At 44.5% G+C, this 24578-nt stretch overlaps 1 protein-coding gene and 1 long non-coding RNA gene across 3 annotated transcripts in view; one reads left to right on the top strand and one right to left on the bottom strand.

Annotated features, from left to right (window-relative positions):
- Positions 1-1492: 1492 nt before the first annotated feature.
- Positions 1493-8437, bottom strand: GJD2 (gap junction protein delta 2). Of its 2 annotated transcripts, none has more exons than XM_077322991.1 (2): positions 8303-8437; positions 1493-6701 (listed from the first exon to the last, which is right to left on the bottom strand). In XM_077322991.1, the coding sequence occupies exons 1-2, from the start codon at positions 8371-8373 to the stop codon at positions 6017-6019; spliced, it is 756 nt and encodes a 251-aa protein (XP_077179106.1). In that variant the 5' UTR covers positions 8374-8437; the 3' UTR covers positions 1493-6016. The 2 variants fall into 2 exon arrangements, with proteins under 2 accessions (XP_077179106.1, XP_077179105.1); XM_077322990.1 differs by having other exon boundaries at positions 1493-6860; positions 8303-8436.
- Positions 8438-8722: 285 nt separating this feature from the next.
- LOC143830462 (uncharacterized) overlaps positions 8723-24578 on the top strand; it is a 29490-nt gene continuing 13634 nt past the window's right edge. The window contains exons 1-2 of the long non-coding RNA XR_013228460.1: positions 8723-8885; positions 21407-21555. This is a non-coding gene — a long non-coding RNA (uncharacterized LOC143830462). The remainder of the gene's footprint in view (positions 8886-21406; positions 21556-24578) is intronic.

The following is a 24578-nucleotide window of genomic DNA, read 5'->3' as shown; positions in this document are numbered from 1 at the left end:
GAGATTTTAATGAAATTCTGGCCAGCTCTCAAGCTCAAAGCATATTATATTGGGCATAAAGAATGTCATCAGGCGGTAGAGGGCTACTCTGACCATTGTCATTTAATTGTAGTTAAAGGCAAAATGAGCATCAACACTGATGGGCTGCCAAATAAAGTTAGCTTTCAAACAAACAACTCTTAGTGTTTTAATAGCCAACAGACATTTGTGTCAGATATTAAAAGCACTTCAATAAGAAGTGTTTTTGTTTCTTTTACAAATTTTCATGAATTACAAAACTGATTCTTTTTTTAAAAAAAAATAAGGATTTTCATCATTTATTGTAAGTTTTGCCTCTCAGATGTAGGTGAACAAATAAAATATAATGCTAAAATACATGATTGGATTAAAAACATGGTAAATTCAGATATGGAGAACTTTTAGCTTGGCATGGCAGTATTAAACTATTTGGATCTCTTTGAGAAGAAAAGGAGGTGTCATAAATAAATATTATTTAGAAGCCAATCCTATGGAGTTTAATGGAACTTTCACCTCCAAGACTTTAACCATTTGCAGGAGCAATTCTCTCAGATTATTTAGACCTCTAGGCAAAAGTGCTCTTTTGTCTTCCCTAGAGGTGCTGTGCTCTGTAGTAGATCCCCCGCTTCACATAGAAGTGAAGTGGCATCCTGGGCATTTCCTTTTTTAAAAAAAAAAAAAGGTTTAGACTTTAGATAACAGGTGATGTGAAAAACCTTTGAGAGTTTGGGGAGCTGCTACCATTCAGGATAGACAGTACTGACCTTACTAGACCATTGGTCTGACTTAGCATAGGGCAGCTTCATGAGTTTGTCTTCTTCCTGCCCCCAGGCATTTATTCTCTACCCATCCCTACCCCCCACATTCAGGTTTGGATCTGACCATGATCGGATCTTACTAGGCATGCATGCACCAGCATGGTGTAATGATTAAATAACAGCAGACTCTAATCTGGAGAACCAGCCTTGATTCCCTACTCCTCCACCTGCAGTCAGCTGGCTGACCTTGCACCAGTCACAGTTCTCTTAGAGCTGTTCTTGCAGAGCAGTTCTCATACACCTCACAGAGTGTCTGTTGTAGGCACAGGAAGGTAAAGGTGTTTGTAAGCTGTTTTGGGACTTTTTACTTCTGGGAGTAAAAAGTAGGGTTTAAAAAACCAGCTCTTCTTCTCAAACTTGATATTAAGCATAGTCCAGGGGTAGTCAAACTGCGGCCCTCCAGCATTCGCTGGCAGGGGCTCCTGGGAATTGTAGTCCATGGACATCTGGAGGGCCACAGTTTGACTACCCCTGTCTGTCCAAACCACAGCCTGCAGACATCCTCCCAACCACACTGCAGCTTGCCGTCGTTTCTGTTATTGATTTTCTTTTGTTGCTTGCTTTTGTCTTTTCCGTGAAACAATTAACATGAAAAAGAAATGTTCCCATGAAGATCAAGACCATAGATTCCATGCAGGCAAACACTATTGCTCGTGTCAATATTCCATTTTATTCCCATTCATTTGCATGTTTCCAATCAAGTAAACAAGAAGTGCGTTTCATATATAAAAGCTTTAGTAGTGAAAAAAGTCACTGACATTTTTATAGGATATACCTTTTTGTTGTGCTTTTCACTAAAAGCATTGAAAGAGATCATTGGACAGGTTTCAAGGCATGCCATTGCACCATTATTATTATTTTTACATATACTAACAGGAGCCTATGATAGAGACCTAACGCTATGGAATATGTACATAAAAACTTATCTCGAGCATGATCCAGAATTAATGAATTCCACAAGTACTTTTCAATTGACCTCAGTGAATTTAAGCAGCGTATTGTTTTATTGTGCATTTATTTATTATTTTAACTACTGTTATTACTACCTCGACTACTATCACTACTGCTGCTGCCATTACTATTTCTATTACTAATAATAATTTAATTTGCATCTAAGGGTTCAAGGTTAGTCCAATGGTGAATAAAATGAGAATCAGATTGTCCACAAGTGCTTTTTCCTAGTTATTTTTAGGAGCCTGTTATATTGCAGGTGGAGATCTGTAGCTGCCATGTTTGCCTTCTGTAAGTGACATTCGTGTTCCATGGTTATTTATTACCTGATATTTATGGAGGAAGTTAGTACCATTGTTTTTTAAACTGAGTAAGGAGTAAATAACCAGTTTTGAACCATTTGTTTTTTTATAAAGGCGTGTTTCCAAAGCAGCCCAAATAATTTACTGTGCAATGTGTTGGTCCATCTCACTTTTATCTAGTACATATAAGAGATGAACAACAGAAGCAGTAGGCTGGGATCCCAATTCTAAACATATGTCATTATTTGAATGGAGCAGCGAATTCAAACATGCATCATGATAGCTTGGATGTACAATCCTAAACTGCGCTGTACCTTTTGGAATCCATTGGTTTCAATGGAATTTATGTTACAGCCAGACAAGTCTGTCCAGGGCGCTAGACCTGATTTCATCCAGCAAGTGCTACTTCTGCACAAACCCCACTGATGTAAAAGTTATTGCATTGTGGCATGGACTGAATCTTCCTACACCATTAATAGTTTTTCTTTGATATAAGTAGCTGTCTCAGTAAACAAGAGTGGTATAAGAGGCATGCCCTGAATTTCACAAATATTTCACTAATTGAAATCATATTCCTAAAAGAATTACACAGGGGTAAAGCACAATACAGTAGTTGATGAGTTACCATTTCGGAAATTAACAGAGTGTATACATCAAAATAAATGCAAACTTATTATAGAAGCGTGTCTGTTTAAACAGGCAAGCCACGTTTATGTGTAACCAATGACAGCAGGACATTCTGATGGACAACCTTATTTCCATAGATCACAATTAAACATTTTTATTTCAGACTTCTTCCCATATTTTAGAGATGGATTCTTCTGAACTTTTAAATCATGCTTAATCCATTCTCAGGTTCCTCCGTCTATGTGATCAGATTCCTCTACTTATGTGAAGTTACACATTGTGCCAGAATGTGAGTACAGATGTACATCCCATTGTACGTGCAAATGCACATCCCATTAAAAGCAATACAGTACAGATGGATGACACTCAGACCGTACATCTGGATGCACATCCAATGAACCTGAACCAGGGTTATATCCTTCTCTGAATCAGGGAAAGGGTGTCCTTGTAGATATTAACAAAACGTAAAGGAAAGTGAAGACCAGTTTTCACTGTATACTGCAAGAAGACCAACAATGCAAAAATATATTAATGTTGTGAACAGCCTGATGTCTTGGGGACAGTGACCAAGATTCACATATTCCCTACGCATATGATAGCAGAAACAAGAACAGAAAAAAAAGTGAGACGCTCATTCATTTTCCTTTCTCCATTTCAAAATGGGAACTGCTGTTCAGCTCCCTTGCAGAAAAGATCTGGCCACTGTGGTATATGCCCTGGTTACATCTAGATTAGATTACTGCAGTATGCTCTGTATGGGGCTGCCCTAGAAAAGTGTTTGGAAACTTCATCTGTTACAATACACTGCAGCCAAGCTATTGACTCAAGGGAGTCATAGGGACTGCGTCACACCAGTCATGGCCTATCTGCACGGGATTCCAGTTCATTTTCACACACAATTCAAGGTGTTAATCTTTACTATCAAAGCCCTATATGGTTTGGAACCAACATATCTGAAGAACGGCCTAATCCCTTATGAATCTACCCAACCATTACAGTCATTTTTGGAGTCACGGCTTTGGGTGTCTCCACCTCCTGAGGTCAGGTGGATGGCAACTTATGAGAGGGCCTTCTGGCACCAAAGCCCTGGAGTTTTCTCCCCAGGGAGATTCATCTGCCCCTTCTGTTGCTGTCTTCCTTCACTAGGTGAAGACTGTTCTGCTTCATTTGGCATTCCCTCAGTGATCTTCAATTGTTTTGTTTTAGGTTTTGTGTATATTTTAACTTTTAAAAAATCTGAACATTGTTTTAATGAAATACATTTTGGAGGGGGCTGGTTTTGATAGTTTTATAATGTCATTTTATGTTGTACATTTTAAATGAGCCTTCAGGGAAGGGCAGGCAAGACATATAATGGATAAACATGTAGCCACTTTGATGGCCTTTGCAGCAGATAATAATAATATAAAATAAAATAATATAATAAAAATATAATAAAATAACATGACTCTCAAAGTACAGACATGAATACCTATTGAGTTCCTGCAGAAGCTGGATTGTGCAGCCTACTAAGATGAGATGGATTCAACTGAATTGAATGTGTCCTCTAAATCGATGATTTATAGGATAGTTTGTCATAGTGATATTAGTGGTGGGCAAATACCATTTATTTAAGTGGACTTTGGAACAAATACCTAATTTAAATAGGAACTATGGATCTATGATCTACATTTTACCGAGCTAGTTACAATTAGCAAGTTATGTTTGCAGTTTCTAAAAGTCAGGCATTCATGTCAGTATATACATTCCTATTATCACAAAGAGTATGTTTGAAACACACACAGACAAAACAGATTTATAGATCACCTTATTGGAAAGACCAATCATTTAACATACTTGTCTGTCCCTGAAGGACACACATTGTGATGAAAAAATTAATAAGGTGAAGCAAAAGAAAATGTGTGTGTTGACATACACACACACACACACAAACACACACACAGAGATAAACAGTAGAACCTGCATTTTATGAACCATGCTGCATCCCTGACTTATCCAAAGTCATTGCCATACTATAGCACCATGTAATTGTAAAAAAACAAAACAACCTTATAACTGTTGGAACATCCAAATGTGTTGGATGTTATCCAGGTAATATATATAAAAGAGGCTGTAATATTAATAATTCCTATGTTCTAGACAGATACCCATAAAATGTCTTTTTCATATAACAATCCAATGCTAATAATATGTCTATTATAAAAGAAAGCTAACTTTCTATTTTACAAAAAGGCAATTCATTTATTTATCAATATAATTTTCTGATGCTTTTTAAACCACTTCAATAACTGGGGTGGGGAACCATAAATAAAACAAAAGGAAAACACCAAACCCTGTGGCTTCAGGGTGGAATTCCTGGCCAAGTCATTGAATAAATACAAAGTTAGACGCTTTATCTTCAAGTATGGCACTTATTTATATAAGAGCAAAGACGCGGTGACATATATTCACAGTTAACAGCAATAAATTCTGCTCCTTTGGTATATGTATTTTTAAAACCCTCAAAGTCTGTAACTTGGCTGAACTTCAGATCATTCCATCTCATTTATGCATGTAGCAGGGAACTGTTGTGATTTCTTTAGGAAGTTATTTATTAATTTGGTAAGTCTGAACTAGCATTATAATGATTAAGGTCTCTGGTGTAAGCAGGCAGCCAAACACAAAAAAAAATGGCAAAATGATATTCAGCATCACTAATTTTGTGTAGTTTTTGTACAAAACAATGATAGAAAAGAACTCATCCTACACAGTAACCAACTGTGTGATGCAGACGGACAGCATTACGTCAGGCACCCATCAGCCAAAGCTCATGGATGTTACTGGCTGACTTTGCGGTCATATTCTTGGACAGCTGAACCCTCTCCTGTTTTCAGAAACATGCTTGCATTTGTATACTACTGAAACACCCTTCCCCAACCCTTCCCTCAATAAATGCCCCCCTTGGAAAATTGTAAATATAGCATTCTGCGCACCTTCCCCTCAGTGGGGCAGACAGACTTATCCTAATGACAGCCCCCCCCCCAAAAAAGTTGTCCAAGTCAAAAGACAGTATTGGATCATTAGGAGAAATTGAAGTAACTGTGCTGTAAGGCCAGACAGAGCGTGTAATATAACTGCATCTTCATCAGTCTCTTCTTTAGCACTCTGTTTTGTGTCTGATTCAGAAAGGGCAGATCCATACCTTAATGGCTTTCTTGGTGGTCTGAGGAAATGATCACTTCAGCAGTGTCCTTTCCCCAATACTAAACATCTGCACGGTCAGTTGTGCTTGGCCAAGTATTCTGCTTCCATGTCACACTCTCACACATAAGCTGAGTCACTCGACTGAGTCCTGCCAAAGTTAGGCACACTCATTCGTGGAAGGTCCTTGTTCCTGATTTCATAGATGGATTTCCTTTTTGCTTGGACTCCCCTGACAGCCATTTTGATTTTCCTCCACCCCAAGTGGTTCAGTTCAGCCAAGTTGAGCACCACACAAATGCCACTAACGGCAAACATGAAGACCAAGAAGACTGTTTTTTCCGTGGGCCTGGAGACATAGCATTCCACTTCTTTAATGCAAGGGTACCGGTCACACTCATACATAGATGGGACATTGAATCCATACAGGAAATATTGGCCCACCAAGAACCCAATCTCCAGGGCATTCCTGAAGACAACTTGGATGATATAAAACCGAGAGATGCCTTCTTGCCGCCTCATCTTGGACTTGGTGGTTCGGATAGCCGGGTTGGGGATTTCCTTCACTTCCAGGCAGTCGGGCTCAGCTTCCTTGGTGGAGTTCTCAGTGTTCTGCAGCACCCCGTTGACAATGGTGTTCTTGATCTTCTTACTGTCTTCCCGTTTCATGGAGTCCTGGTCTCTGTCCAGAGTGAGGAAGACCGTGGAAAACCTCCTTTCCCTCTGCTTGGCCGATTGATGAACAGAGTATGTTATGAAACAGAGACTTGGAGTGCACACCATGATGATCTGAAACACCCAGTACCTAATGTGAGAAATAGGAAAGGCTTGATCGTAACATGCCTGGTTGCAGCCTGGCTGCAAAGTGTTGCATACAAACATAGTCTGTTCATCGTCGTAAACAGTTTCTCCTACAATGGCCACAATGAGGATCCTGAAGATCACCACCACGGTCAGCAGAATCCTACAAGACAGAGCAGAACACTGAGAACCATAAAGAATTCATTGCCATAGGGTAGGAGAGCCCGGCGGCACTGGCCACTACTATAAATCCCATTTCACAGCATTACCCAAATATTTGGCCAGGTGTTTGATACTGCCTGTGCTACCCACCCACCTTTTGTGTACAGCATCAGTAGAATTCTGCGTGCAATCTGTGTATGCTTCAATCTCGCTCAACTTGTGAACTTCCACATTTTACCTGTCTGAGATGCTGCAGAAAATATCCTCCCAAAAGCCATTTACCTCTTGATATCTGCCCCACCAAAAAAGTGAGGACATTGTTATTTGCAAAGATAGTTCAATTTTAACACTGGCCAGCCCATTGCTGCTCTTTTTCTATCTACCGTTTTTACGGTCATGATCTCTATGCTTTTTGAGCTGGTTTTTAATCCATGAAGGTCTGGAATAGATACCGAGTTTGGTCAGGTTAATCTAGCATGGCCAATTCGTTGAATTCCTTCAGTTTGGAAACAAGGCTGGCTGGCTGGCTGTTTCCGATGGAGCTAAAGGGAGCTGTCCAGTGCTGATTCAGTTTCACGGCGTGTCCTACACTTCCTGGGGAGCCCTGACCAGAATCCTTACCTCTCCACAGATAGATGCTAACAGCAGATAGGCAGGAAGGCTTGCTTGGTTTATGGGAGCACAAGTCTTAGTTCGACTTATCCAGGGCAACCCCAGCCACACTTTGAAGCAGCACGGGGGGGGGGGGCAGGGTGGAGGGTCTCCCGTCTCAACCTCCGCTTCAGGACAAGAAGAGAAGTAGCTCAGATAAAGGACAGGGCCGTTTTCCTACCGCAGGCAGCATATCGATCCGCCATCGTAAATAATCACAGGGAGGAAGCAAGACATCCAACCGAGGGAGCTAGTTTATCCTTACTTTACCTTTGTCTTTCTTTGGGTGGGCTGCAGCCAGATATATTAAATACGGGCATTTTTAAAAAGACATAACTCTTTTTCCTTTTCTTTTTTCGCTAAGACCAGCCTCTCGATAGATCTTCCGCTCGCGTTCAGTTCAGCGGCTTTGCCTTTTGTTTGTCAACGAGCAAGCCGGCGGGGGGGGGGGGGGGGTGAGCGGGGATTGGAGTCGAGGTTCAAGGAGTCTGGTGCACCAGCAGTGAACTCCGGGACCAGCCGCGGAAGAGCCGTCCGCGCGGGAACAACTTTCGGATCGATGGCGCCCGCCGGGGGACCTGCCCGGGAGGGGGGCGGAGGGGGGGGCGCTCCGGGAAAGAGAATTCCGACGGCGCTCCTCCTCCAGGACACTTCCTGGGGGGCCAGGGCCGCTGACACGAGCGAGACTGACTTCCCCGGAAACCTGGCGGAGGGGCCGGCCAGAGCCTTGGAGCCTGGTCTCCGCCGCAGCGGTGCCGAAAAGCAGCGCGGGATGCCGGCGGGCGGGCTTACCTCCCTATCATAGTGGAGTGCTGCTGGACGGCGGCTTCGAGGAGTCTCTCTAGGATGGTCCATTCCCCCATCGCGGTTCATCGGGAGGCGAAGGCTCGGGCGGCGGCGCTCCCTCGGCGGCGGCGGCGGAGGAGGAGGAGGCGCGCGATCCCGGCCCGGGCCGCCCGCCCCGCGGAGGGAGGCCCCCACTCGGCTGGCCCGGCGGCCTGGCAGGCAGGGCGGCTCCCGGGAGCCAGCCTGGGCGGCGATCGCCTGGCGCTGCGCAGCCCAGGCGGAGGTCGCCTCCAGTGTCTCGCCGCCCGCCGCCCGGCCGCCTTTAAGTAGGCTCTGCTTGCGTCACGGCCGGCTCGGAGGGGAGCAGCCGAGCGGCGGCAGCGCCACGGACGCCCAGGGATCGCCTCCCCCGCCGACCCAGCAGCGCCCCGCGCCCCCCCCCCCTTCCCCAGCGCGGGAAAGGCCGCCAGCCCCCCCTCCCTCCCTCCCTCCCTCCCAAGCACGCCCCCCACACCCTCCCCGGCCGGGAAGAGGAGGAGGGAGCGGGAGGGGCGGCCGCCATGCGCCTCGTCGTCGCCCGAGCTCGCAGGTAAAGGAGGATCGCGGGAGGTCTGGCCGGGGAGGGAGGCTCGGTCACGGCAGCGACCCCTCGCCCAGCCCGGGCTGCCCCCGCCCCCTTGCTCCAGAGGCTGGGACCCGCTCGGGGGCCTGCCCCAATACGAGGAGGGGGCGTCGCAGACACGCGGCCATTGGTTTGCCAGCCCCCCCCCCCGATCGTAGCCCCCCGCCGCCGCCGCCTCCAGGTCGTGAGCCATGGGCCCAGCTGCAGGGGGCTGCCGCGCGTGTGTGGGGGGGGGGGGGACCCGGCTCTGGCCAATAGCGCGGAGGCTCCCCATCTCGGGCACCCGGGAAATGCCTCCTCGCACCGGCCCAGCTGCCGCTTCTCTGCCCGCCCATCGCTGCTGCCGCCGCTGAGTCGGTGACCCTAAAAGAGGTCGAGCGGGAATTAAGTGCCGTTGCAAGCAGTGCGACCCAAAGGATGCTGTTCCGCAGGGCCAGGGCAGTTTGCGGGAAGTTAGCGAGGTGGCCACGGGCTCCTGTCGCAGCTTCCTGTTTCGGAGGGCGTGCCTCCCGTGTTTTGCGGTGCGCCCTAACCCTCAAATTCCAGATTGCTCCTTGGGCACTGCATTGGGTTCAGAGGTTGTGACCCATTGCAGAAGCCCTAAGCGGTCAGCAAATCGCCCATCCTTATGCAGATGGGAGAGATGCTTCACCCAAGCCAAGTGAGTCCTCTCACCCTTCCAAAATCTACCAGGAGGAACAGCTCAGAGAGTGGCCTTCTTTGCCATAACAGCAGCCAGAGCCGGTCTGCGGGGGAGGGGGGAGGTGTGGCACCTGGTGCTATTTCTTCACATCAAATAGTAGCCAAATCCTTTGTGCAATATCATTGATCCTGCAGGCCCAGGTGTGAGGATAGAGGAATCCAGGCCATGGAGGCAAGCCAAGAGCCTTGGAAAGGCCTCCATCACTGATATGGCTGATGGAAAGGTCTGGGAGGGTGAGCTGTTGCCTGGACTTTGGATGGCAACCTGTCAGGGGTTGGTTTTGGTGGCATCCCTTGTACTGTGCAGAATGGGAACGAGAACTTCCTGATCTCCACTTGAAAAAGAGAAGATGTAAGTGGCACATTTAGGAAACTAAACTAAATGGTACCCAAGTGGATGCTCCTTTAATGGGCTACTGCTATGCTACTGAGCAAATATTAATTAGCAGAGGGAAATCAAAATAACGATGGGTTGGAACAGGGATTGGTCACCCACAACAGCATGCCAACCCGTTCACCAAATCTGCAGATTTTCAAGGTGCAAACAACTTCTTTGAAATCCCTTCCTCTTTCACTGATTGGAGTGTCTTTTAAGCATATTAAAATAGATCAGTATGGAATGTTTCGGGCTGATGTGATTTAATAGAGATTTGCTCTGTGTAATGGAATTGCAGTGGCACCTCTTTATGAGGCATAGCTGTTTATCTGACACAAAAGTCATAGCTATTTGAAATGGGTCAGTGCTCATGGTATCCAGGTATAAAAATGCAAAAAAAAAAAAAGATTTTAATTCAGTGGTGGAAGTAATGTAACTAGTAAAGGGGCTCTTTCTTGTAAGTTTGCTATTATTTTCTATGTGCTGCCTGTAGTGTGTTGTCTAAACTGTGCTGGGCTTATTTATTTAATTCATTTATGTCCCACTTTTCTCTCCAATGGGGATCCAAAGCAGCTTATATCATTCTTCTCTCCTCCATTTTATCCTCATAACAACCCTGCGAGGTAACCCAGGTTGAGGAAATGTGGCAGGCCCAAGGTCACTTAGGGCGCTTCCATACCATGAGTGGGGATTTGAACCTGGGTCTTCCAGATACTAGTTTGACTCTGATATTCTTAGCCAGTACACCATACTAGCTGTGACCTTTGTGTTTTATCCACCTTTACACTCAGCATCAGTCAGCTTGTTCCTACAGTCATCCATTCATCTCCCACCTTTCTGGAGTAGCATCTAGACCAGGTTCTCTAGATGTGGCTCTCTAGATGTCCATGTACTACAATTACTATGAGAGGCTCATGGACATCTGGAGAGCCACAGTTTCGCCACCCCTGATCTAGACTGAGTGAACAGCTACAACCCTTTAAAAGAAGAGGGGTGGAGAATTGACCTGCTAAGCAGCAGCTGCAGCCATTTGCAGTGCCATGATGCCTTGACATTCACCACCTAGGTGGAAACATTGGTACCTCTAAATAAAATGGTAAGAGGGTGCTGGGAGGAGCTGGGACTCACCAACTAACAACCAAACAGGTTGGCTGTCCCAGCTATCCCATTCTTGATAGGCCGTCCATCCAATGAACAGCCTGTCAGGAAGGATGTCACACCCCTGGTCACACCCCCTCCATCTTATTCCATTTGGAAGAAGCTCCAGCCCTGGAAGCAGGAGCTGGGAGGGAGGATGGAGGGCCTGGGACTGTGGGGTTGGGGAAGGGGGGAGGGGGGAGCCCTCACCAGTGCTCCCGTCACCCCAAGCAGCTCCAGCCACGGCCTTGCCAGGCCTTGATAGGGCTGCCATGGTGCTGGGAAGACGAGTGGACTGCCCACCAGTGCCTTCCCCCATCCCAAAAATGGGTGGCAGAGGGAGCAAATACTACCCCCCATGCTACTCCCCCCCCACTCCAAAAAGTCCCACCTAGGCCTCTCCAAGCCTTAGCTGGCCTGCCCAGGGCAGGGGGGGGAACCTAGTGCCTGTTGTATTCATGAATACAATTGGCTGTTCTGCTAGAGTTTTAAATAAATACAATTAAAAACACTTCTGTCATTCTTTAAATGGTGTAAAGCAGAATTGTTCTGGCTGGTATTTTTATTAAGGAAATAACACTGTGGTACAAAGGAATGGAGAGCACTTTTTTAAAGGGAGAAGTGTTGGAATCAATTTCACTGCTTATTGTATGCATTATCTTGTTACTCCTCTAGATGGATGATGGTGGTGGTGGTGGTGGTGATGGATAGATGGATAGATCAAATAGTAGGACGGACGGACAGACAGACAGACAGACAGATAGATAGTTATCTCACTTTTACTGCAAATGAATCCTCTACAAATGAAGCAAATTTAAATGAATTTTTAAATAAAAGAAATGTTCTCTGGGCAGTTGAAGAATGGAAGAACGATCAGAATGGTGTTGCACTCCAATGGCAGACACCCACAAGTCCTTTGGGCCCCAAGTCCAGTTGTTAGTCACCTTTCAGTTCTGCTTAGAGGTCAGAACAGTGAGAGCCTCTCCTCAGTGTCCCCCAGTGGAAGTATGGAATTTCCAAAACATCCAGTTCCAGAGGGTAGCTGTGTTGATCTACAGCAGAGCAGCTAGGTTCGAGTCTGGTAACATCTTAGAGACCTCCAAGATCTTTGACTCTTCAAACTTTGTATCTCAACAATCTTGTTGGGCTCTTAAGATGCTACTGGACTGGAGATCTAATTGCCCAAACATGAAATAATCATGCATTGAGACATATGATTTGTTTACTGATTTACAATATGTTTTCAGGGAGACCCTCTTGCATAAATTGTCTACCCTTTCCATTAAACACAGAGCTCATCACTGCTAACAAGATCAGCTCTTGATCCTATTTATCCCAGGCATGTTCCTGTAGCTGCACATCCATCAATTAAGTCCTTATTTTCTTTCCCATTGGTCCTGACCTGGGCCCATTCCACACACAATAGATAATGCACTTTCAATGTGCTTTGGCAGCTGGATTTTCCTGTGCAGAACAGCAAAATCTACTTTTAAAGTGCATTGAAAGTGCACTATCTATTGTGTGCAGAATGGGCCCTGGATAGCACAAAACAATCCCAATCCCATTACAGCTGGTGCAGAATACAGCTGCTAGGGTCCCCACTGGAAAACCATGGAGGGCCCATATCCAGCCAGTGCTAGGGCAGCTGCACATGCTCACAAATATGTTCCAGATCAGCTTCAAGGTTTTGGTGTTAACCTTCAAGGCCATCTGCAGTCTGGGCCCCACATATCTGAGGGACCTCCTATCACCTTATGCCCCACATAAAGCCTTGCACTCAGTGGGTATGAATCTGCTAGTGGTTCCCAGCCCATGAGAAGTACACCTGGCCTCAACCAGGGTCAGGGTCTTTTTGGTCCTGGCCCTGTCCTAGTGGACTGAGTTCCTGGAAGAACTGAGGATTTTGACAGAGTTTCTGCAGTTCTGCAGGGCCTGCAAAATGGAGCTCTTCCACCAGGCATTTGACTGAGGCCAGGTGGCAATAAGAGAGCCAGTTTGATGTAGTGGTTAGGAATGTAGACTTCTAATCTGGCGAGTCAGGTTCAATTCTGCATTCCCCCACATGCAGCCAGCTGGGAGACCCTGGGCTCACCACAGCACTGATAAAGCTGTTCTGACTGAGCAGTAACATCAGGGCTCTCTCAGCCTCACCCACCCCACAGCGTGTCTGTTGTGGGGAGAGGAAAGGGAAGGCGACTGTAAGCAGCTTTGAGACTCCTTCGGGTAGAGAAAAGCATCATATAGGAACCAACTCTTCTTCTTCTAAGACTGAGGGCCCCTCCCCAGTTCAGCCAGGACATCAGGCTCTCCTCCCATTGCATCTTTTCCTTTGAGGCTACGAACGTGGGTACTGTCAAACAGAGGGGTGGGGAGAGGGGTAATTGGTGATCAAACTCAGAACGGTTTTAGTTGGGGATGGTTGTATTGTATTGTGGGGTTTTTAATGTTGTAACCCACTGCAAGCCAGCTTGCTGGGATCGATGGGTAATAAATCCAATAATTATTATTATCATCAGCTCTGAAAAGCTAAGCAGGGCTGACCCTGGCTTGTATTTGGTGGGAGATCTCCAAGGACTTGGGTGGTAGTTCATCCAAGGAATACTAAGGACCGTGACACAGAGGGAGGAAAATGGCAAGCTGCCTCTGAAGGTCCCTTGCCTGGCTGCCAGACAATCCTCAGATCTCCTGGCTATTCTCCATCGGCCATTTGATAAATAAAGAATCCTTTCCCATCTTTTGTTCCATGCTTCCATCAGAGATGCGGCAGATATGGGACAGACGTGGGACTCTTCAGCCACGCTTGTGAAACGTGTGTTTTCCTCCCTCCTGTGGAACCAAAAAAAGACTTCCCAAGACAGCTGGAGGATTCTGTCTGCTCCCCAGGGATGCCCTCCTCTTGCTCTCCTCACATCCCTGGGGAGTTTTTCTTGCTGTGCGCACCCAGGGGGGTTGTTTGGTAATCTCATCAGTCACTTCATACGTGCAACAAAACCATGGCACCTCATCTGCTCACAGGCCAACTGTTCACGTAAAGTACACCCAGTAGGTGAATTCAGCCCTGTTGTGGGTTGGCACAGATACTGCAGTAGGAAGACAGTCTTCACTGCTTTGTGTTTGCAGCCTTGCTCGTGAATCCTCAGCCTCCCTTTCCCAGGAATTTGCCTAGATTGGACTGCCTCTGAAATCCACTGTGAAACAGAGACAGGCTGCTGGGCTTTGCAAGCCAGCAAGGTTAAAAGCAGCATCTGAGCAAAGGTGTAAGTAATGTAGGAAAGTGAAGGATCTATAAGGATTTAACAGCCTAAGAAACTGAAGCTCTTTGACCTGCTGAGCCGTCCAGAAATGTGTGCTTTGCTGAATGTAGCACTTTTGGGGTAGTCAACCAGCCTATATTTTGTTCACAATCCTCCAGGATTAAGGTTAGCTTGATCTTCTCCAGCTTACAACAAGCTGCTGCTTCTTAATAAGGCAGCAATATTGTTCGCAGGGTCAAAGCTTCCCATTGAAACATTTTACGAATTTTACTTCCCCCGCCACCCAAAAGCCTGGCCCTTTCTTCAAGGGCAAGGACATGCCTTCATGTAGATACGCATTTCCCTTCTGACCACATTCTCCTGTCGACACCCGAGCGAAAGAGATTCTGTGTTCTACATATGGTCTGGGTTGATATTTTGCAAAGATGACTGAGTCAGGGTCGGAGAGTGATATTTCTTTATTTATAGCCTAGCTGCCAAAGAGAGGTTAATCTGCCTCTAAGGAATTATTGGCCAGCCTGCCTCAGAGATCCTGCTCATTTTAGGCTACTCTGGGGGGGCAACTGGGGCCAAAGAGCAGCCAGACAGCCCCAGCTAAGGATGAACCCCTCCCTCCCATCAATGGTGTTGCTACAAGGAGAAAACTCGAGGCAGAATGAATGTATTTCCCAAACCACTCCCATGTAGATGCTTCCCACACTCCTAAATTCACTATATGCCTCCTTGGAATACAAGTGATGTGGCTAAGCTGGGACACCAGAACAATGACTAAGGTGCCCTGAGGTTCAGGCCAGGCATTTGAGAGAGTAACACCAAGCTGCTTCACTGTAGCTTTGCACAGCACCGTCAGAAATGGGAGTCTCAGGAGTTTTTAATTGGCTAGCTCAGCTGGTCTTCCCAAACTTTGTCTTTTTTCTCTGTTGGCCTCTGTCATAGAAGACGAGCTGTTTTTAATACCAGTTTCAAAGCGGCTTACAATTGCCTTCCTTTCCTCTCTCCACAACAGACACCCAGTGAGGTAGGTGTGGCTTAGAGAGCTCTAACAGAACTGCTCTGTGAAAACAGCTCTAAGAGAATGGTGACTAGCCCAGGGTTACCCAGCTGAATGTGGAGGAGTGGGGAATCAAAATTCTCGAAATTTAGAGGTCATTACACCACACTGGTTCTCATACACTTTTCAGTCCATAGGACTTCAGAAGAGAGGATCTCAAAATCATGAGAGCAGTTGCCACTTTGTTTCCCAAAAAATGGCAGATGTGGCCAGCCAGATAGGTTCCTTCCATGCCTATTGAAGATTGGTTTATTCATGTTACTAGTGAGGTTGACCAAATAAAAGGCAGCCAATCAGCTTTCCCGGAGCACATCCGAAAGAAAACTGGCTCCATCTGTGCCATCCAACATGTACAAGAGTTCTGTTTCACTCTCCAAGATGCGTGAAAATGTCCTAATAATTTCTCAGTTTTATTTATTTGTCCCCAACTTCCAGCAGACCCAAAAAGCTTCATTTCACTTTATATCCAGAAGCCTTTGTTTACAAGTATTTACTGGTATGCACAGAGGGGGGAAACACCTTTCCAAGGATACTCCTGTAACACCTTATGCTGTTTAATTGCACTTGGCAAGGGCATTTCTCTGTGCAAGAAGTAAACTGTTTTTGAGATTGCTTTTTATGAAAAAGCACAACTTTCTCTCAAAGACTAATGCTCCAAGGCTGGCAGACAGTGCTTGGTTTAATCCACCACACCTAATTAGCTTCTGAACAGAAAGCACCCAACTAAGATCTCAGAACCATCTGCCCTGCTGCATTTTCATTTGGTTCCAGCATGTGTATTGATGAAATGATTGCATCAGATGATACATTTTTTTAATTCAAAAAAGCATTGGAAGATCTACTGTGACCCACCTGTTCTAATAAGAAGTATCTTTTGCATCCCAGCATCCCAGCGCAAAGTGTTCTTGATCTTCCATTTTCTGCAGCAGCAAATTCCACTCTTGTCCCTATTGAGCTTTGCAAAACCTGAGCAGAGAGCTCAAAACAGACCACTTTTACAAGCTCTCAACTGCCTTCCCCTTTGCAACAACTGCTAGCTAGATATACGGTCTTGCAAACAGCTTTACATGCCTTGGAGAAGGTTTTGCAGACTAAAAAGAAAGGTCTGTAACAACAATCATCTGAATCATCTGAAACATCTGAAAGTTTTGTGTTTAACATAAACGGAAAAAATAGCATTCGTAAAAGAGTAGACTGGTAAGGGTTTTACTGGCTGGTCTTGGGATAAAAGGAGAAGACTAGTAATTGGGAAAGGGGATTGCCCTTCTGTTTGTATTCATGTATGTATGCATGTATGTATGTATTTTACATTTATATACCACCCTCAAGAGGTTCAGGGGCTGATGTTAGGAGAAGGCAGAGTTTGAGAAGTAGAGGAAGCTCGGTGGGGATGTGATACAGTCTACACTCCAAAGGTGCAATTTTCTCCAGGGGAACTGAATTCTGTAGTCTGGAGCTCAGTTAGGGTTGCCAAATACACATTCTTGGTAGGGATCCCCCTTGCCAAATTCTCATTGCCTACTACCACTCCAAGTGGCAGCGGGGGGAGGATTTAAAAATCCACCAGTGATGTGAGCATGATGAGATCACTTCCGAGGAAAACCTGCAGGTAGTTCTATTGGAGATGTTAAGTTTCTGATAGCAGTTACTCTTGTGCAAGGATTCTATAACTGAGTACCTCATAGGTAAGGAAAACAATTCTTTCTGTTTCTGAGATTAAATTTAAATTTATATGCCTACCATCAATGGCCAAGTATAATTTTGCAGAGGAAGAAATTGGGTGCTATAAAAATGCAGGGAGAGGAAAAGAGCTCCATGAATTTACATGCCATCTTTTATTTTACTTCATGCTCCCAGCCAATTCTAGCAGAAATGCTCCTTGAAATAGTAGCTTTTAAGTGAATATTCATAGCAATCAGAATGCAAATGTGTCATTGTGTTTCTGCTAGAAACCTACTTGAGAAGTTGCATGCAGCCAGCCAAGAAAACGAATCAGTCTTCCTTTTATGGACCCAGTGAAAAATGTTTCAGAAATATGAATATGAAACACTCCTAGCATCTCTCAATGTACCGATCAATAAATATATGCAGAAATGATGCCAATCATATCAAAACCTGCAAATAAAGTCAAACTTGCTTTTGCTGCCTAAAAATAGAAGCAATTCCTCCCACTGTTTGTAAACTACACAGTCTCAGAAAATGGAGCTAATCTGTCTCATTGCAAATGTTAACATTATTATTGTTACTTGTGTTAATAAAAGAAAACATCTCTCAAAATATGGAAGTCAATGGGGTAGAACAGTTATTGTATATATGTATGTGTGCATGTGTGTGTGTGCATGAAACCCACATACACATTCCAAATCAATAAAGCAATTCACTGGAAGTTTGCAGATACATCAAATTATGTTTCCCAGGGAGCAACAGAACTTGTTTGTCCTCTCCCTAACTTAATGTGCAGGCACCCAAGGAAGATGATGAGCAATAGAGTCAAAAGATACAAAATGAATTGCATTTTTATATAATGCATGAACTAATGCAATGCACTGAGATGTAGTTATAACAGCTAGCTTGGATTGCTTTAAAATGGCCTTCACCAAGTCTATGGATGATCAATAACAGTTAATGACGAAGGCTACGTTCAGCAGTGGAATAGGCTGCTTAAGGAGGTGGTGAGCTCCCCCTCACTGGCAGTCTTCAAGCAAAGGTTGGATACACACTTTTATTGGATGCTTTAGGATGCTTTGGGCTGATCCTGCGTTAAGCAGGGGGTTGGACTAGATGGCCTGTATGGCCCCTTCCACCTCTATGATTCTATGATTCTATGACTTTAAATGCAGCCTCCAAATCCAAAAGGAGCCCAGTTCTACAGACTATTGACAATGACCCTACTTAGGGAGGGAAAAAATGGCTTTGCTCTCCCAAAAGAGGGAAGGGAGAAAGAGATGGCCAAAATCACAGCTCTGCTGTGTGAGGGAAGTAGGGAGTAGTTGTTTTCATTCCGATGACACCAAAACAGGTGAGGAGCTGGTGCTGCCTGTCCCCTATAGACTCCTTCACTTCAAGTGAATTGGACCAAGGGGTCCTGTTCTATGGGGTCTTGAACAAGAAGTGGCCTTGCATCCCACTTGCGGTGGGAAAAAGGGCCCTGCTTCCACAAAGGAGGGAGGGAGGGAGGGAGAAGGAGCCAGCCAGACTTAAAGATCTGCCAGGCCCTGTGCCTGACTTACACTGGAGGGGAGCCACCTGGCCCAGGCCACTGCCTGGGCAGAAATCAGAGAATCAAAGAAAAATCAGACACCTGATGTTGGTAATGAACAAGAAAAAGCACACTGATTTTGGGGGGTGGGGTTAAGAGTCTTGGATTTAGGCAAGCATTTTGGACAAGCAAAATTAGGCATTTTGGTCTCAAGAATTCTGGAGTGCACACCCTGAAAAGCGATTCAAAGAAGGGCAAGGATCAGCAGTTCCAGTACATGTGATTCTTCATAGTGGTGTTTATATTAGTTTTGCAGTGTTGGCCTCCTGAGCCAACATAGCAGAAATCCATGTGAGAGAGCTCCTCAGGATGGCATGCATGTGCTCCTAGTTCAATCCTTCTGAGTAAAGAGACCTGATCTTTTATTAAATCAGTTCAAATTGACCAGAACAGATGCTGGGGAATCATAGCTGTTCTGTCTATATGTTATGAAACCAGAATATCAACCTTAGAAGAAGAAGAAGAAGAAGAGTTGGTTCTTATATGCCGCTTTTCCCTACCCGAAGGAGGCTCAAAGCGGCTTACAGTCGCCTTCCCATTCCTCCCCCCACAACAGACACCCTGTGGGGTGGGTGAGGCTGAGAGAGCACTGATATCACTGCCCGGTCAGAACAGTTTTATCAGTGCCGTGGCGAGCCCAAGGTCACCCAGCTGGTTGCATGTGGGGGAGCGCAGAATCGAACCTGGCATGCCAGATTACAAGTCCGCACTCCTAACCACTACACCAAAAACGCCATTCTTCCAGGGCAGTAAGATGACATAAATATCCAGGATGTGACATCTAGTATTCCATACTTGACACCTGGATGTCTGTTCCGGCAGCATGTCAAATTTCACTTCAGGGAGAAGGAGGAACATCACCCCATCTGAAACCTCTGGTGCCCCTGCTCAGATGTCTCTGCATCCCACCTTTAAGCTCTCCACACTCCCCCACAAGTGCTATATGTGAAATCAACATAATCCTAGCAACATAATTAGCTGGTTTGTACCTTTTTGCAGAGAACGTTTTCATCAGCTTGCTGGTTGGTTACAGGTAAATGTTATCCTCTCGGTAAATCTTGAAATATAATCTAGCAAGGGAAGTTTGTGGTCAGCAGCCATACTCCTTTGTCAGTTGTGTGTACTTTGCAGAAATGACGAGGTCACTCACTTCCTTTGTCAGGAAGAAAAGGGACACAGACTCCCAAGCAGAGGACATTGGACCAACTTGGAGCAATCCACTGGTTTTATATTTAGTTACTTCTCTAGATAGTGGCAGTTCTATCAACGAATCACTGTGTTCACCAGGAGAATACATACAGAGAAGCAGTGAACAACTAGAAGGCAAAATAAATACTTCTCCAAAAACAAATGGCTACCATGCATGGCCCAGTGCAATGCAAATGAGGGCAATGTCAAAGACAGAGAAGAGATTGAACTCTTCCATGCCTGTATTCTTTTGCTAATCAAAAACATTTGATCCTTAGTTATGAAAAGGAGGTGGGGAGAGGCACTTTTCCTTTTATTTTTCCTTTCCAGGGCTGATAACATGTGTGGCTGGGTTTTTGTATCAGTTTCCAGTAGCAACTTCATATAGGATGGACAGGATAAGCCCCCTTTTTCTCCCACACCATGGATGTGATATAAATCAGAGGCTTACACAGGAGTTATTAGACATTTTTAAAAATGACACTGCTAATTTCCAGTCATGGATCTCCCAGCATTTGAGTTAGCCTTAAGACTTTGCAAGAAGTTTTCAAAGTTTTCCAAATCAATTGCAAGAGATGGAAATTGTATTTCACCTTCAATCATCTCATAGGTGATCTGGGGTACTTACGGTATGTCATGAAGTTCACTAAGTTACCTTAGATTATCTATACCCTTTCTCTTAGTCTACCTCACTGAGTTGGGTTGAAAGGAAAATTCATGTCAACCCCCCCCCCCCAATAGCCAAAGATGGGCCTGGGGAGGGTGGAAGGGGATGGGCCCCAGGTGGGCATGAACACAGCTATGCCTCCTAACCATATTCTGCACAATTGAACCTCTTCTAGGGTTTCTAAAAACCTGAAGGATGTTTCAGAGGTTTCTCAACAGGAAAAAAGTTGAGAAAGGCTGTACTAGGTAGATCTTCTTCAAGGTCAGAGAGAAACTGTTTCCCAACAATTACAACACTTACTGAAAGACATTTGCTGACCATTCTGAGCTGGGGGGACATAGACTGCTATCAAATTGCAGAAGATTTAAGGCAACCCCATAGGATTTTCAAAGCAAGGGAAATTGAGAGGTGGTTTGCTATTGCCTCTTGCACATTCTGCACACATTGGATAATGCATTTTCAATGAACTGTAGAAGTAGATTTTCTTGTTTCGCACCAGAAAATCCAGCTGTAAAAGCACATTGAAACTGCATTATCCAATGTGTGAGGAATGGATGTCTGTGTTGTGACCCTGGACTTCCTTGCTGTTCTCCCATCCAAATACTGCCCAAATACTGCCAGTTTCCAGGATCCACCAAGTTTAGGCTAGCCTAGGGCATCCAAGGCAATTCTGAGATACGTAACTAATTAGCTAACAGCACCAGTGATATTTTATGATTCTTACCCAGTTCTTCAATTTTCAAATATTTTTCAAAAGTGCTTTTATAAAACAAAACAAAAAAATGTAATTGTGGGTTTGAATCTTGGCCCTAGGCTTGACTATTACATTTCCTGTGTTCTGTAACCCTTTATAGAGGAACTATTCCATTTGATGAAGTGTACATATGCAAACGTATCACCATCCCCCTGCTTTGCAATTTCCAATCCCTGAAACTGCCTGACAATCAGATTTGAGTTATGCCTCCACGACGGGCCTCCAGTATTCTGCAGGGAAACGGCAATGGTACGTAATTTCAGTATTAATTCGTTCACACAAAACCTCTCTTTGGACCCGATGCAATGCCTTGTCTTCTTTTGTCTTCATTCACATGCTGAGTCTCATACAGGCTTCAGGCCATTTTGGCCTCAATATGTTGATTTAAGGCAGCGCTGCTTTCCTTTGGTTTGACTGTTACACGACCATATGTCTCGGGTATTCCTGGTGCCCTCTGCCCTACCTCCCTCTATGTTATCAACAGTCTCAGAAGAGAATTCACATTACATTACAGCAGACCTTGTGAAGCAGTACTGAAGCAATCAGCTGAAATTACCACAGCTGCACTGTGATTGACTTGAAAGTAAACTACTGTTGTGAACTAGGGTGAAAAACAAAAGCTCCGGATGCAATTCAGTGTTTTTTATTTTAAAATCTGTTTGTTGCTCAAAAGCCCCCAGGGGATGGAATTCTGCAATTCAAATGTGGAAGATTTGTGTGTGGTAAGGGATGAATGAAATCTATGCAATGTCTAAAAGCATCCGTATGTACAAAAATGAAATAAAGACTGCTTGGCAGATAATAATCAAAAGAGCACAAGCCGTAGCTTGGATTAAGCCTTATACACACGGTTCTGTCAACCATCAAGGATTATTTTACTAACGGCTTGTTATTTAGCAAATAATTGGTACCCTCAGCCCTATAACTGAGAGGAAGTCCCTGAACTGTTGATGTGCTAGAGGTATATGTGATCCTCCCCACCCCTGAAATACATTTCACACATTCTTTAAAAATATTTAATATAGCTGAAGAACATTATACAAAGATGAGAAATATTTATAAGCAATCTATATTCTGAAATGGTTCCTATGCAGAACCTTCTTTTTATCATCCAGGTTATTTAATATATAAGAACACAGTGGATTGGGAAAGAAAACACTATATTTTAATTACTGAATTTATTTATCTATTATATATGTGTATGTGTATGTGTATGTGTATATGTATATGTATAGATAGATAGATAGATATAGATAGATATAGATAGATATAGATATAAATACAAGATATAATATATCTTGAACATATCTTTTGAACATTGATACTCCATTTAAATATTAACCACTGAAATATTAAAAATGCCCATAATGCCATCTATCTCTCATTGGCATGGGAGGGGGTCATATAGAAGGTTTCCAGCTAGAATATGATCTATGTTAATGTTAACTCTTTCCACTTCTGTATGATGATCAGAAATCACATCTCTACATTTCTCCTCATCCTATTATAGTTTACTTTATTAATATACACAGAAATTTTATTCAAGGTGTTTTTAGGACATTTTGTCCTTGATTCCCCCCCCCCCCCAAATCATTTTATTTATCATTAGGGGCCAAGCACATTGCATTCAGGAATACACCAGGCACTAGATTGGGGGGGGGGGGTAGAAGAACTCTGTGGATGGCCTCTCCCTCCCCCCAGGACCTGGAAAGGCTGCAGGCTGTACGGAACTCACTGGCAGGGGCAGCTCTGACACAGCAGGGATCTGCAGCCTCCGAGTCTCGGAGGGAAGTGAAGGGTGGAAGGGATGGTCAGGGATGGAGGGCAAAAGGCAATTGGTTGGCTGCTAGACAGACAGGCAAGCCAATTGGAGGAGGAGACACTCAGGGGTGAGACAGCTGCCCTGAGTGGGTGTTAAGCGCCGAGTGACACTTAAGCCATGAGACATGCTCCTCCTCCAAACTCTTACCAGAAATATATTATACGGAACAGATAGTTATGCATCCATGATAAGTATCTGTCCAGCCACTGCTTAACTTAAAATTGTCATAACAGTGTTCAATAAAATTCATTTATTCCATTTGGACATCTACATGATCTGTTTTTAAAGGCCTACAGATCGTATCTAAAACCACAAGGTCAAGGGATAAAGCCAGCAAAGAGTTTCTGGAATAAAACATATTTCACTTATTTCTGGAAGGCCCAATGAAAAAGGGTATAAGGAAGCTTCAGGGGCAGATATTTATTTATGTATTGTATTGTGTGTGTGTGCGTGTGTGTGTGCATGTGTGGTGTCACCAGGAGATTCTACAATTATGGGATTGTCTAGTAACCAGGCAAGAGATGTTCAGAGATGATTTGCCATTGCCTGCCTCTGCATCATGACCCCCATTTTCCTTGAAGGCCTCCCATCCAAATACTAACCAATAACGACCCTGCTTAGTTTCTGAGATCTGATGAGATTGGCCTTACCTGGGTTTATCCTCGCCAGTTAGGAATTTAATGATCACAAAGAGCAATTTGAATTGAGCCTAGAAACAGGGAACCAGTGCAGCAGCAAAACAGCAGCAGGGTCACTGTGGCAAACCCAAGGCTTGCTACCATCTTTGGAATGAGTTGAACACCTGAACAGCCATCAAAGACTGGCTTGCACAGAGTATATTACTGTAATATAATCTGAATTGACTAACTGGGCATGTGTCTATGGCCAGCTGAGCTTGTCCCAAGAGCAGCTCTATTTGGCAAGCCACAACTAGATGTGCAGCAGTACGACCGTACAATTCTGGGAGTGTGCAATGTGTCATGCAGCATGGCATATGCAATAATTTTTTTTCATCTCAACATTTATGCCCTTCTATTCGGACTGGGGCAAACTGGTGCTGGAACCTTTGCTCTTGTCAGTGGCCACAGAAAATTATTTGTTCTTGATTATAATTCTGACTGCAACACTTGTGAGAATGGAATAATAAAGTTAAAGGGAGAATTCCTATTTAAAGATAAAGAACAAGACAAGTTTGGTAATAAAAGCACTAATTTAATGGAATGATGCATGGTACAGCATCTTTTCAGCATCTTTGATGTGTTTTCCTTTTAGGCAGGCTGCACTTTATACCATGTTGCCATAGAGCTGAAAGTTATACTTTTGTAGCAGTGTGGCCCATGTACTCTCATATACAGGTTGCTCTGGGGCAGAATCTATTTACACATCTCCAATGCAAATGTGTCCTCATTTTTAGTTGACTGGTGAATACCATTCTTTGAGTATAGAAACA

The sequence above is a fragment of the Paroedura picta genome, chromosome 2 (genome assembly GCF_049243985.1).
Source record: "Paroedura picta isolate Pp20150507F chromosome 2, Ppicta_v3.0, whole genome shotgun sequence".
NCBI classification, from domain to species: domain Eukaryota; kingdom Metazoa; phylum Chordata; class Lepidosauria; order Squamata; family Gekkonidae; genus Paroedura; species Paroedura picta.
The sequence above is the reverse complement of the archived record's forward strand: the minus strand, read 5'-3'. Positions and strand labels throughout refer to the sequence as shown.